We start from the raw sequence: 15,212 nt of genomic DNA on the forward strand, positions 1-15,212 counted from the left end.
CAGGATTTAGACATTTTGAACGCAACACATTCTAAACGACAGTATATATATATGTATATCTAATTTTCTCTCTTCCTTCCTATACACACACACACACACACACACACACACACACACACACACTCACTCACACACGCACACAAGTATGTACATACATGCATACAAGGTGGTTCAAAAGTTCCTTCAGCATTAACATAGACTGGCTACTAAGCGATGTCTGTTGACCTTCTTGATGCATCCTCTCTTGACCCCACCCTCACACCTCACCACGGCCTACAACTGCCACGGCTCAGGGATTCCAGGATATGAGGTCTACTGCATGCCATTTATACTGCCAGCCACTCAGATGACCTGGGTAGTTGAACTAGATATGCCTGAACAATTCAACAAGATTACCATTTTATTGTATCATTTTTAGGATATTTCAATAACTGACATTTTTCTAGAATTTTTAAAACAATATATTTGTGTGTATATATATATATATATAATATATATAATATATATGTGTGTGTGTATAGCTTCTGTTGCCTAGGTGACATATTTAGCAGTGGAGGTAGTTGTTCTGAAAGTAAAGTATAGTAACTAGTGTAAGTGCCGGTTAGAAAAAGTTCAAGGAGCTGTTACTGCAGCTGGCAACAAATGTCTTCACCCCCAAACTGAAGGGCAGATTGTATGATGTTTGTGTTCAAACTGATGTTGTAGGGTAGTGAGGCATGGGTGTTGAATGCAGAAGATCTGCAAAGTCTAGAAAGAAATGAAGCAAACACCCTTAGATGTATGTATAATGTCAGTGTGCATGAACATTTGAGTACCACTTAGCAGACAGAAAAACTGAGTATAAGGGGAATCAGATGTGGTGAACAAGGGAGAGGACTTCTTTAGTATAGGCATGTGACTACTCATGGAAGATAATTGCTGCATAAAGAAGTGTCATGTACTCCAAGTTACCGAGGAAGACAAGTGGTAAATGCTGACCTAAAGGAGGTGATAAGGGATCATATTGAGTGGTGATATGTGGTGCAGTAGAAGACTTAACCACCAGTGGTGAAACATACTTTGAAAAGATGGTAGTGACAGAGGTTGGAATCACTACATGTATATAAGTGTATATATTTGTAAGTATGTGTTTATACACATATATGTATATATAGTTCAAATTTACAGAAAAACAGAAGATGAAGACAGGTGTAGGAACAAGCAGGTGTATTCGTTTGCAACATATATGTATACATACATATATGTATGTGTGTATATATATATATGTATGTATGTATGTATATATGTATGTATGTATACATATGTGTGCATATATATATATATATATATATATATATATATATATATATATATATATATATATATATATATATATACATGTATTCAAATATATGTGCACACATGCATATGCACATGCACACATATGTGCATGTACTCACACACAACTGAAATGTGGATATGCATTTGTGATGTGTGCTCAAATCATGCAATCCATGTTCAGAATCTGAAAGTTAAAAATTAACAAAATATAGTAACAATCATTCAGTTATTTATTTAGTATCACTTCATTAAGCTGAAAGATTTGACTAGGACTAAAAAACAGTTTTGTTCATAATCTTTCTTGCCACATAAGAAGCTACCACCTCAATCTATCCACTTTAATTCGTTTCACATTATAAATAAACTTATGGAAAATCCAAAATGACAAATATTCAGTTTACTAGTCAATTACTAGTGGCAAACTGTTGAAAGGGATTAATTGAATAAAAAAACTTGTACTCCTTCATACTGTATGTTATCATCATTTACAATTCCTACAAAGACAGTTAAAACTTTATGTACATTTTAACTCATTAACCAGCTCTAGAGTTTCCACCAATACAGGCAGTGAAAGTTTCTGGTTAAACACCCTCTTGCTATATCCAGGAATTCATATTTAGTGAAAGTACCATAGCAGTTAATGGCTTTTGATGCACTTGTCAGGGGAAAGAAAGGGAGTGGGTGGAGGGGTAGAGAAAGAGTGAGAAAGAATTGATACTTGAGTAAGAGAAAATAGGCTACTTGGCTGGTTGTCAAATTTTTGTATGAATTAATGATCAAAGTTTGACTGAAGATTTTATCTTGTTGATTATTTGACATTGTCAAAATACCATCTGTATCATATCTTTCACTTGTTTCAATCATTGAACTGCAGCCTTGCTGGTGCACCATCTTGAGGAAATTTTAGTCGAATGAATCAACCCCAGAACTTTTTTTAAGATCAGTATTTATCCTATTGGTGTCTTTTACTGAACTACTTAGCTACAGAGATGTGAAAACACAAACACTGGCTGGTTGTCAAGCAGTGGTAGGAGACCAACACAGACACAAAGGCACATATAGTTATATAAATATGTATGAATATATAGGAGCACTCTGTCGTTTGCGATGACGAGAGTCCCAGCTGATACAATCAATGGAACAGCTTGCTCGTGAAATTAATGTGCAAGTGGCTGAGCACTCCACAGACACATGTACCCTTAACGTAGTTCTCAGGGAGATTCAGCGTGGCACAGTGTGTGACAAGGCTGGCCCTTTGAAATACAGGGTGGTGCCCCAGCATGGTTGCAGTCTAATGACTGAAACAAGTAGAAAAGATTAAAAAAAAAAAAGATGTAATATTTAAATTCTGCCCTACTTCTGGGATACTGTGCCAGTCAAATTGTGGAACATTTTGAATTACAATAAATTAACAGACAGTAGCTTGATTGATGGTATATCTTTTATCTTTTACTTGTTTCAGTCATTAGACCGTGGCTATGCTGAGGCACCACCTTGAAGAATTTTAGTTAAATGAATCAAGCCCAGTATATTTTTTTAAGCCTGGTACTTATTCTTTTGGTCTCTTTTGCTGAATCACTAAGGTACAGGGAAGTAAACATACCAACACTGGTAGTCAAGCAGTCAAGTTGGGGACAAAACAGATACCCAGACACACAGACACACACACACACATCCACACACACACACACACACACACACACACACACACACACACACATGTACATACAGGTACATACATACAAACACATGATGGGCTTTTTCAGTTTCCATCTACCAAATCCACTCACAAGGCTTTGCTCTTCCAGGGGTGCCACATAGTTGGATTGAACCTGGAACCATGTGGTTGGGAAGCAAACTTTTTATCTCACAGCCACTCTATTTATATTATATAATTTATGAACAATAATAGTATCATCGGTTACAGGTATTCAATAGGTTAAAAACTGGTTCACTGCTTTATTGATGGTGAGAGAGACAAGGGAGTGCCTGTGTAACTCGGTACAGAACAAATATCAACAAAAGATTTGTTAGAATTGTCTTGGGTTTTTTGGTTTGTTTTCCTCACCAGTGTTTGTATTTTTGTTAATCTTGGCACAAGATATACACACATATATACAATAGGATTCCCTATAGTCTCCATCTACTTAATTCCATTCACAAGATATTGGCTAACCCAAGGCTATGGTAGATGATATATGGCCAAGGTACTGTGATGTAACCCTCAACCAGAGAGCTTAAAAATGAACACAGTCATGCTTGTGTCTATAGATTGTAGAAATATGGAAAATTACTAATAGAATAAGCAAATGTAAAAGAACAGATGGTTATAAATTTGAAAAATGGCTAAATGTTATCTTTATAACCAATTCTTCCTGTAATTTTAGTGGCTGCTTCTCATTGCTTCCATCAGCATCCTCATCAACAATATTAATGTTATTTTCTATGCCGTTATGAGTTGGACAACTTGACAGGAACTGGCAAGGCCAGGGGCTGCACCAGATTCCATAGTCTGTTTTGGCATGGTTTCTACAGCTGGATGCTCTTCCTTATGCCAACCACTTTACAGAGTGTACTGGATGATTTTTATGTGGCACCATCACCAGTGCTTTTAACATGGCACCAGCCCCTACACCAATGCTTTTTACCTGGCACTTTGGTTTTAGGATCTCAATTCTGTTGTCTTCTTAAGTACATCAATGCACCACATATTTCAGTGCTATGTTATCTCCTTTGTAAGGTTCAGCATTTTGAGATCAGCCTTCATTCAAAAAGAATTTAGGATCAATAAAATAAGTACCAGCTGAGAACTGGGGTTGATGTAATTGACTTGCCCCCTACCCCAAAATTACTGGCTTGTGCCAAAATTTGAAATCAATGATATCAGGACATAGCGTAGGAAAAATTCTATGAAACTGTGTCTGATATCAAGATTCTTTTGTATTTCAAATATTCTGATATGAGTTTAGGCCACATATTTGTGTGGGAGTGACATTGTCAAATGAATCAATTACTATTTAACTGTTAATTTTTATTTTTTATTGTTATATTTCAGGATGGTCATTTTTTTTTTCTTCTTGCCAAGTTAACACACGCACTATATATTCATTCTTCACTCATTTATTATTGTTCTTATTTTATCTTATGTCCATTATCTGGAAATCTTTTGACATACATTTGTGACCTCCTTCAGCAACTCTTCCATCCACATGTATCCCCCTGTTTTGTTTAGTCCATTCTGTCTTATCTGTTTCAACACACAATTTCACATCAAGAATCTTGCAAAACAAATTTATAAATGTATATTTTTAAATACTAGGAGTAAAAAGCAAAATAACTAAGGCATGAGGCACAAGGCACAGCCATGTGATTAATCTGAAATTATCACATGGTTTCAGATTCAATTTCAATGCATGGCACTTTGGGCAAGTAGTTGTTACCGTAGCTTTGGACTTAACAATGTCTTACAAGCAGAATTTGGTAAATGTAAACTGTGCAGAAGTCTACTCAATGTGTGTGTGTGTGTGTGTGTGTGTGTGTGTGTGTGTGTGTGTGTGTGTGTGTGTGTGTATTTGCCAATGTAATATAGTGTATCAAGCTGCATCTCTATAAATCAAAAGTTAACTTACCCATTCAAAAGAGATCAATAAAATAAGTACTAAATTAAAATAAATATGGTTCAATGAAAGACTAGAAATGTAAAAGAGTAACTCTAATGAAATTTGAACTTGAGACATAACAAAGAGAGATGAAATTGAATGTAACAATTCATTTAGACTGATGCTCTGCCTTTTCTACCGGTCACATCATTGCTTCTTTTTATTTATGAATATCATTTTATATTCACCTATTAAAACAATAAGGTTGGCAGCTATATTTATATTCTTTTACTTAATTTTAGATGTATCACCACTCATCAATCCTCAACTTATTTAACTATTTTCTTCTTTTCAGGTTTTCAAATAATGCCTTTGGAGAAAGAATTTCTATTCTGAACTGTCATAAAAAAGAGTTATAGGTTCAGTTTAATCTTGGATCAATTTGAGATGATTAATAAAATGACTGATATATTTCTTACATAGACACTAGAAACATCCTGTGGATATGGATGGATCCGTTAGTGACAGAACCAGTCATGGAAGTCTTCATAGTAAACAATATTCACCTAGACATAGCATTGCAACTCACAGAATAAACCAGCGCAATCAAACACCAATTTACTGTGACATTTATGGGAGAGATCTCTCTCAACGATTAGATACACCAAGACTAACCTATATAACAGAAAACCCTATCCACTGTGATATGTTTGGTAAGGAATTCCCTCAGAAGCATTGCTTGGAAACACCTAGAATGGCATACATAACTGATTCAGTGTTTCACTCAGATCTTTTTCCCAAGGATTTTCTACCACGACACACCTTACCTCCACAGAGAATATCCCATATTGCTGAAAAACAGATCCACAGCAATGATACATCTGTTTCTGGCAAACATTTTTCACAGAGGCCAAGCATGCAACAAGGGCAGCATGTTCAAAGTGATGGTGGTAGCAAACAGTATGTTCAGAACCTTGTGGCCCATCCATCACACAGAATGTCACATAGTATTTCTGAGAAACATTTTTCTCAGAACTCTCAAAGTAATTTGCCAGATAAACAAATCCATAACAGTACTAGCAGTCAGCACTTCCATAATGAAGAAAATAGAGGAATGTCAAGATCTAGTCATGGAATTGGTAAACACATGCAGCACAATTCAAATAGTAGTAATGCAGCTAACACTGATGGAAACCACAAAAGCAACAGTAGAAACAGTTCTCATGAACAACCAAGCTCTTGTTCATCTCCATCAAATAATATTGCTGAAAAATCTATGCATAATAACGTCCCGGGCAAACACTTTCCATTGGATTCAGGTCTTCAAACACCTCGACTAACTCCGGTCAATGAAACAGTTTTACTTAATGATATGTATGGCAGTCCATCTAGTCAACCATGTTATGTGCCCCCACCACAACCACCAGCACAATCATCATCTATATCAGAAGATATTATGACAAATAATTCATCTACAAAACAAACCAGCCCTCACTGTCACCAAAAACCTCAACAGACTACTTCAGAAGCCAACATATCATTGGCAATGTCTTCATCATCAAAGTCATTCTATTCGGACGCCACTATTGATCAAAAGCATCAACATGAAGCAAATAATATTAACATGAATACAAAACCTAGGCAACTATTCTGTGGTTACTGTGGAAAGGAGTTTGTTCAGGAATATTTAATGCAGATTCATCGAAGAATTCATACTGGAGAGAAACCATTTCAGTGTGATATTTGTTCTAAAAGCTTTGGCCGTAGGGATACCTTGCGAATCCATAAGCGTACTCACACCGGGGAGAAACAATTTCACTGTGATATATGCTTAAAAAAATTTGCTCAGAAAGACTATCTACAGATACACAAAAGGTTACATACTGGAGAAAGACCATACCATTGTGAAATATGTCAAAAACAGTTCTCTAGAAAAGATACATTGAAAATTCATCAGAAAACCCATTTTAAACAGCATGACGATGTTAAAGGTCAACAAAAGCCTAAATTTCAACAACAACAAACAATATACTACCAACAACAGGACAACAAAGTGCCCTATCAATCACGCTGTCAAATGGAATCATCACAACAGCATAAACCAAAATATCAATGTGATATATGCCTTCAGTCATTTGCTCAAAAAGATTACCTGAAAATTCACAAGCGTAGTCATACTGGGGAAAAGCCCTATCAGTGTGATTTTTGTATTCAGAAATTTGCTCGGCGAGATACACTTCAGATTCATCGAAGGACACATACTGGTGAAACCTCTTTCAGATGTGATGTGTGTGGAATGCAGTTTGCTAAGCGGCAGAAACTTGAAAGTCATAAACAAACACATAGTAATAATCCACACAGTTCTAGAAAACAGAAACATAGCTGTGATATTTGCTGGAAGAAATTTGCACAACGGGACTATTTGCAGATACACAGACGTGTCCATACTGGTGAGAGACCATTTGTATGCGAGTTTTGTTCAAAACCATTTGCAAGAAAGAGTACATTACAAATCCACCGCAAGATACATACAGGTGAAAAAAAATTCCATTGTGATGTGTGTCTTCAGCAATTTTCTCAAAAGGATAAGCTTCAAATACATTACAGAACACATACAGGTGAGAAACCTTTTCAGTGTGACTTCTGCATTCAGAAATTTTCTCGCCGTGAGACACTTCAAATACACCGACGTACTCAGCATACCTTTGAAAAGCCATATAACTGTTCTCTCTGTGGGATGAGCTTCATAAAACGAGATAAGCTTCTTTCTCATCAAAGGTGTCATCATCCTCAAACTAAAGTAAAAATCAAGAGATTTGTTTGTGACATTTGTTCAAAAAGCTTTGCTCGTAGAGATACTCTCAAAATTCATAGAGCACGTCATTCAGGTGAGAAACCATACCAGTGTGAGGTGTGTCTCAAGCAGTTTGCACAAAAGGACTATCTAGTCATACATAAACGTATACATACTGGAGAAAAACCATTCCACTGTGATCTTTGTCCAAAACAGTTTTCTCGGAAAGACACTTTAGTAATACATAGACGTTCACACACTGGAAATAAGCCATTCAAATGTGAAATTTGTTCTGCCCAATTTTCACAGAAAGCTGCAATGCAGATACATAGGCAAACACATGTTGGTTTTAAGCCTTTCTCTCATAACCAAAGTCCAAAACATTTCCCACAACAAAATACTTTGCAAGTTCATCAACAGAATCAGTCTTTGATATGCCCTTATCAATGTAACATTTGCTTCAAGCAGTTCATGCAAAAGGACTACTTGGTTGTACATCAACGTATTCACACAGGTGAACGTCCATTTGAATGTGAATTTTGTGGGCAGAGATTTGCACGTAAAAATACACTAGCTGTACACAGGAGGTCACATACTGGAGAGAAACCTTACCACTGTGAGATTTGTCTGAAACAGTTTTCCCAGAGAGACTATTTGCGCATTCATGCAAGAATTCATACTGGGGAAAAACCATATCACTGCGAGATTTGCCCTAAGCAATTTTCCCGTAGAGATGCTTTGCAAAGACATAAACGCACTCATAATATAAAAGTACCATCTTTACCATCACAACCTATCCAAATTATTCATTCTAATTCTGAACATATTTCCTCTCACATTTGTTCCAGTAATAATTCTAATAACAACAGCAACAACATCAGCAGCAGCTGTAATGAAAACTGTGGTGGTAATGTTCAGACATTGCAGAAAAGTAATGAAACTTCAACAGAAGCAGTAAACCCAGGATCATTAGTTAATCGATCACAAGACAATAAAAGTAATATTGCTCCAGTAACAGCATCCACAAGTGACGAATATCCTCCTGTCAGTAAATATATGTGTTTGTAAAGTGCCACGGATGGGCATATAAACTGAGGACCACTGGTTAAGGTTATCTCTCCAGATTTTCTATAGAAATTATTGCCAGCACTGATTTTATTATGAAAATCTGTAGACACAACTTTAATAAGTGAAATAATAACACTGCTAACACAGTAGAGAACAGTATTGACTTATAAAAAGGTTTAATAAACTTTGTAGTATATTATAGTTGCATAATGAAATACAATATTGCTACCAATAAGCTGGGGAAACTAGTTCCCTTTTGTTTTCATCAATTTTGACTCCCAAAATAAATTGAAAGTCAGACGTGAATATTAGGTGACATTTTCTAATTTTTGTTGAATGGGATTTTGTCCAGATATAAAAAAAGAACAGCTTTAAATTTCATCAACTCTCATTACTGAGTGACCATATGTCCAGTCTAACTCCAAAAATTACTACATCACATGTTGACTGTTATCAGAGAAAATATTACAAATTATCAGATATTGTTGTAGAAATTTTTCCTATATTCACAGATGTATATTCTTCAATTTTTATCCTTAGATCCCTTACATACAACAGATAATTTTTTTTTTAAATTTTATAACTTCTTCCAGTGACATGGCTACAGTACTTGCATAGTACTTTGAATTTGTAATCTATTAACTTAATGTGATCTATTTTGGTGATCCCTATGGGGGAATGTTATTTCTAGTGCCAACCATTTGTATGTATACATTTCACTGCACATATGAACATGTGCATACTTTTTTCATATACAAATTTACAGACTTACATATTTAGTTAAAACGTGGAAACCTTTCAGCTGTGTTATGTTATATGGCTCAACTGTGATACCTAGTTTAACTTTGTTATACATCTCAGCTATCATATTTAACTTAGATATCATCTTTCATAATGTATTGTTCATTTGGGATAAACTATTTAGTCTTTATGTATCATTTGTTTCAGATAAAACTAAAATTATAATATAACCCAAATTGATATCTTAATAATGAAGAAACCCACCAGAGAACATGGTTTTATCTACAATTTGTTTAACTAAAAATTATTCTAAATTCTTGTTTGGAAATATGGCTTTCAGAATCTTTTAACTGCTATAGGAATTAATTCACTTTAAAATATATTGATTCCAGTAGCATGGATTGAGTATTGAAATGGTGTGTTAAACATTATAATGAGGTACATGTAAATCTGATTTTATAAAATAACTGCTATTTTCAAATAACAGGGTATTTGTAAGTAGTGCAGAAAATGTGAAGTATATCCAGCATTTCTTATATTATATTATCGTACTTACCAGTAATACATAATCTTAACTTGTGGAGAAATAGCGCTGAACGATAGCTCTTTATATCATAAAGACACTACCTCTTTCAGTTACATCTCAAGACATTATAATACATAGGGCACTGTATGACAACACTATTCAACATTTCTTACTTCACAATAAAACATATTTAATATTGTTTTTATATTGAAATATGTTGTGTTTCATTTTCTTTATCAAAATAATCATAGTACTCTGATCCTTATATCAAAATGATTCATAGTACATGATACTATATTAGAATACACTATAGTACACAACCTTGTATATTTGTACCAACTAGGAAGCCTCCATATAGTCACTTAAATATCTAGAAATAGCAGCCAAATTGCTTTTAACCCTTTAGCATTCAAATTACTTAGTCAAATGTAAAATACGTATTTATTCACATGGCTTTGAATTAATTACGTATTATCTTGTGTCTTTTATAATTCAATGATGTGATTGTATATATTTTTAGAATGACATTGTAAGGTAGGTGTGAGAAGCTAGATCTGGCCAATTCAAACATAAAATGGATAGAATATCTGGGCCAGATTTGGCCAGTTTAAATGTTAAAGGGTTAAAACACATCTTTCTGTCATAACTAAGAATAAGACTTACAAGATATTGTTGTTCCAGATACCTCTAAATATATGGAAAGATAATAACTTAAATGTTTTTGATCATAAGTCTACTTGATTAATGCTAACCTTGGGCTAAACAACAACCTTACATATTTTATTAGGAAGCTACTGCCAAAATCTATGATACAACCTATCTGTGATACAGACTCCTACACTACAAGCTACTTTATCATGCTTTACTATTAAGATATTGTATTATGATATACTACAATGGTTTTGGTGGCCCCAGTAGAAGTTTAATGTTGCAATTTCTGTTGAAGTGGCAGAATGGTCTCAACTCAAACTAATTTGGGATGTGAAATTCAGGGGAGAACTCTACTGATTTTGTCTCAGGAAAATTTAGTAGAGTTCTCTCCAATTACTGTATGACATTTTGATGCTGTATTACATCATGTTTCTGATACAAGATATTCTATCATAATGATGATGTATTTCTTTCATTACAATATTCTATCATAAGTATTATTCATTAAATTAATTTGTTACTTTGTATGAAATTATATTTTAGTTTTTAGAGAAGAAAACTATTTAAAACAATGCCCTTTATCAGAAATCCTTATACAGTTTGAAATATAAGCATATACAATATCAGAATGCTTTATCTTAAGATATACGGTATGTTTGTTTGTAATATATGTTATATATGCAATAAGCTTGAGCAGAAAACTGGAGGTAACATTTGAGTGAACCAGAAAAGGCATCTTCTAACCATAAAATGAATTTTAGAAATTGCTTTTGAATAATGCATTATCTATGACCATATGAGAATAAAATGCATTATCAATGACCATATGAGAATAAAATGCATTATCAATGACCATATGAGAATAAGAAACTCAGAAACACTATCTGTGATTCTTCTCTCACTACTTTGGCAAGAAAGGCAAAATCTATGCTTCACTGATGAGGTCTTTGAAAACAAAACATATCTGGAGTTGCCTCCCATATTTTCCAAATTAATTAAAATATTATTCATTGACTAATATTGATTTTTTTTGTGTGCTTTTTTTCTTTTTACATAATTATTTATAGTTAGATTTTTAAAGCTCCATGTTTTAAATAACTCAATACTAACAATAACTATGAAAATATTAGCTTGAAAATTTGGGGTTATAGCTGGTGTATACCAAACTATATCTCACCATCTAATCAAGTATTTTTTTTAAGGGTTAGCAGGCTCTAGAAAGCGGCAAATAAGCAGATACATATGGCTGAATGCTTCACTTAGTTTCTTCAGTCAACTGCAAAGGAAAACTCTCAGAATTATTGCAGTTGATAAAGAACAGTCCACAACAAAGACACTGATGACTACAAAATGTCATAACATAACTCATACAATCTAACCTTAGAACTATTTTTGTACTGCAGTCCAAAAGATAATGATGCTCAAAGTAGGGCTGAGTTAAGCTAGAGTGGAATCTGTTGCATATATTACAAAGGGAACCTAAATTTTTAAAAAATCAAAAACAAATTAATTGCTTAGTAAAACTACAAATCTAAATGTCACATTTTCTAGATTTACTTGAGCAAATCTGTTGGTGATACTGGAAATGTTTATTTCACTCATAAAGACATGTTCAAAGCTCTTTGGTGAGATTGTTCAATCTGTATATGCCCATGGTGGTACTTAATTTATTTTAAATCCCTAGGACTTTTGAAAATGGACACTTTCCACTGCATTTGTTAACCATGTGTGACAAATAGACGCATACGGCAATTTTCTACATTTATAAATCCAAACCTGTAAAGAATTGTATTAAACAGTTTATTAAGCTGTATAAATTCTTTGCCAGGACTTCCTTCCAAATCTTCTAAATATGGTGTGACAAAAGTTGGTGAACTCTTTACATAAAACCCCTTTGGGTGTAAACCACTATAACTAAGAAAAGAATCTAAATTCCCCATTCACCTTTTGATAAGCTTCCAAGCATTTTGACAGGGCAGAAAGCAAGTTATAAAAAATGGCAAAAAATGTTTGGCATCTAATCTTCTGGGGTGTTTGAAATTTAACAAATGGATGAAGAATGCTAGAACCACTGAATTCATTATGCTTGTGATTTTGCTTGTGTTCTCTTCATGTTTGTAGTCAACAATCTTTACACTCAACTAAACTCTTGATCTTTATCTCAATGTATGAAAACACACATAGCTTTATCATATCCAAAGATTCATAAAATGCACAAGCTGTATTCCAATCATAGCCAGAATATTGCAAAGGAGCAATACTTGATCCTACAATATGACCATCATTCTTGTTTTCAACTTCAAAGTAGTCCCTAAGCCTGTTGTATACATTTTGTCTTCTAATCATTGTGATTTGAAACATCCTCCAATCCATGTTTTAGTACAAAGAAAACCTGTATAAAAGTACTTTTGTTGCATCTGTACAAGCTGACCACCTGGTATCTGACATTCTTTACAATGGTCAAGTGAACACCACAATCAGATACTACCACATAAAAGAGATCTGACCAACAGAGAAAAGCAGTGAAAAGTGTATAGGCTTTTTGATCTTTGCTATTTGATATACTGCACTTAACTTTTTGGAAATTTTCTCCATAGATATAGTTTTACATGTTAATTACAAAAATCTCATTAATTTGAGGGAGGAGGGAATTAATAAATAAGATAGGAATTTTTGCTAATTTTAGTACCTTTGTAGCACCTGTGTAAAAAAAACAAGAAACCCATGCACACAGAATGAAATGGAAAAGGTCTCAGGCTTTGACCAAATTCAGAGAAAATTAATGCTTCTTGACAACCCTTTCAGTTCTTTAATTTATGGCTGTAAACTCCAATGCTTGCTACTCATGTTGTTGCCTTTGACCGAGACACTCTTTTATGTCAATACTATTTTCCTTTACTATAATTTGATAGAATATTTAGGTTTTGGTTGAAATAAAAGCCAAAGTGCATCTAAACTTTTATTTAATAACATGATAGTAATCACAACCTACTTAGTTTTTTGACTTCTCTTAGTTTAGAAATTTATTTACAGATTTAGTCTGCTAATCAAAAATAGATGTTGCTCAGCTAGCATATGGTGGCAATGGTAAGGGTCGTTAGTTTGCTCTATGTGTATTCCACCAATTAGCCAAATTATTATTACTTTTATGGACAGTTATGCATATAATTACTTTATGCATATTAAAAAGAACAATGTGCACAAATCAGTTAACATGAGGTGGGCGTAATCAAAATTAATAAAAGGGTTCCACTGTTTATTATAAGTTTGATAAGTATTCACTACTTGATGTATTTGAATCAGTTTGATAGTTGACACTGGAAAACTATAGCTTAAATATAGTGAATTATGTTAGCATTCCATCCCTCATCATGGATTTCATCTGTAAGAAAATCCAAACTAAAAGCACCATTCCTCAAAGATCTATAAATATATGATATGTTTGAACTGGCTATCTGAGGTGGAATGAACTTTATTAATGAACAGCTATTAACTGCCAACATTCAGGATATACATGAAACCTGCAAACATTCTTTACCAATTGTTTCATGTATGTTGAATTTATGAACCTTTACCTGTAGAATTATCTAGACTCTTATTTCATTCCAAACCAAACTTAATGCAAAGCATAAATGCTCCACTACACAAATTCACTTATAAATATATCATTGTTATTAAAACAACTAAAATGCACAAGTTGGATATTGTCCTGATAAACTAACCTAAATATAATGAAAGTTTGTTTTAATGTTGAAAATGTGACTATTTTAATTTAAACTTGTTATTTGTGTTATAGCCTTATAGAACAACATAATGTTAAAATAGAAACTGTACACAAAAGAATGTTTCTGACTCATTTAATAATCTCAATCTAATTTGAAATAAATGGTTAGCATTACAGAGTCTATAATTAGTAAATATAAACATGATTTGTTAAACAGATTTTATTTAAGAAAAAATAATTAATTTCAATTTTTGTATGATAATAATAATTAAACCTAATTAAATTATTGTATGAATTTAAAAGAGAAATAGAATGGCAAGCATATTAATTAGCAACCAACAAAAATTAAGTATTATCTGTTTATTTACCAATACCATTCAATTGCTGCAATTTGTTTAAAGTGTATTGGATGTCAGAAGTATTCCAAGTATTGGATCAACCTTAAACACCCAGTCATTCACAAAAGCTGGAAACTGTACAGTTCTATAGTAATGCAGTATATAGGTGGAGAGCAGATAGAATCAAACAAAATGCTTAGTGGCATTTCTTCCAGCTACCTAAATTCTGAATTCAAATCCCACCAAGGTCAATTTTACCATTCATCCCTTCAAGGTAGATAAAATAAAATACCTGTTGAGCACTGGGCTCAATATGGAAACGGTAACCAGCCTTATGAGTCTTAAAGCTCAAGAAAAAAAAAAAATACAACATGGGCAGAATTATGGAATCAGAATTGCCAGTTTGCATACATTTAGCACAGGTACCTTGAAGATGTATGACCCATAGCAT

General features: G+C 33.6%; 1 protein-coding gene across 2 annotated transcripts in view; it reads left to right on the forward strand.

Moving 5' to 3' along the window:
• LOC106884026 (zinc finger protein 271) overlaps positions 1–11,717 on the forward strand; it is a 13,413-nt gene extending 1,696 nt beyond the window's left edge. For both annotated transcript variants that reach the window (XM_014935205.2, XM_014935204.2), the window contains exon 2: positions 5,275–11,717. In XM_014935205.2, coding sequence (XP_014790691.1) covers positions 5,425–8,781 — 3,357 coding nt within the window. In that variant the 5' untranslated portion in view covers positions 5,275–5,424 and the 3' untranslated portion in view covers positions 8,782–11,717. The remainder of the gene's footprint in view (positions 1–5,274) is intronic.
• The last annotated feature ends 3,495 nt before the right edge of the window (positions 11,718–15,212 follow it).

The sequence above is a fragment of the Octopus bimaculoides genome, chromosome 14 (assembly GCF_001194135.2).
Source record: "Octopus bimaculoides isolate UCB-OBI-ISO-001 chromosome 14, ASM119413v2, whole genome shotgun sequence".
NCBI lineage: Eukaryota > Metazoa > Mollusca > Cephalopoda > Octopoda > Octopodidae > Octopus > Octopus bimaculoides.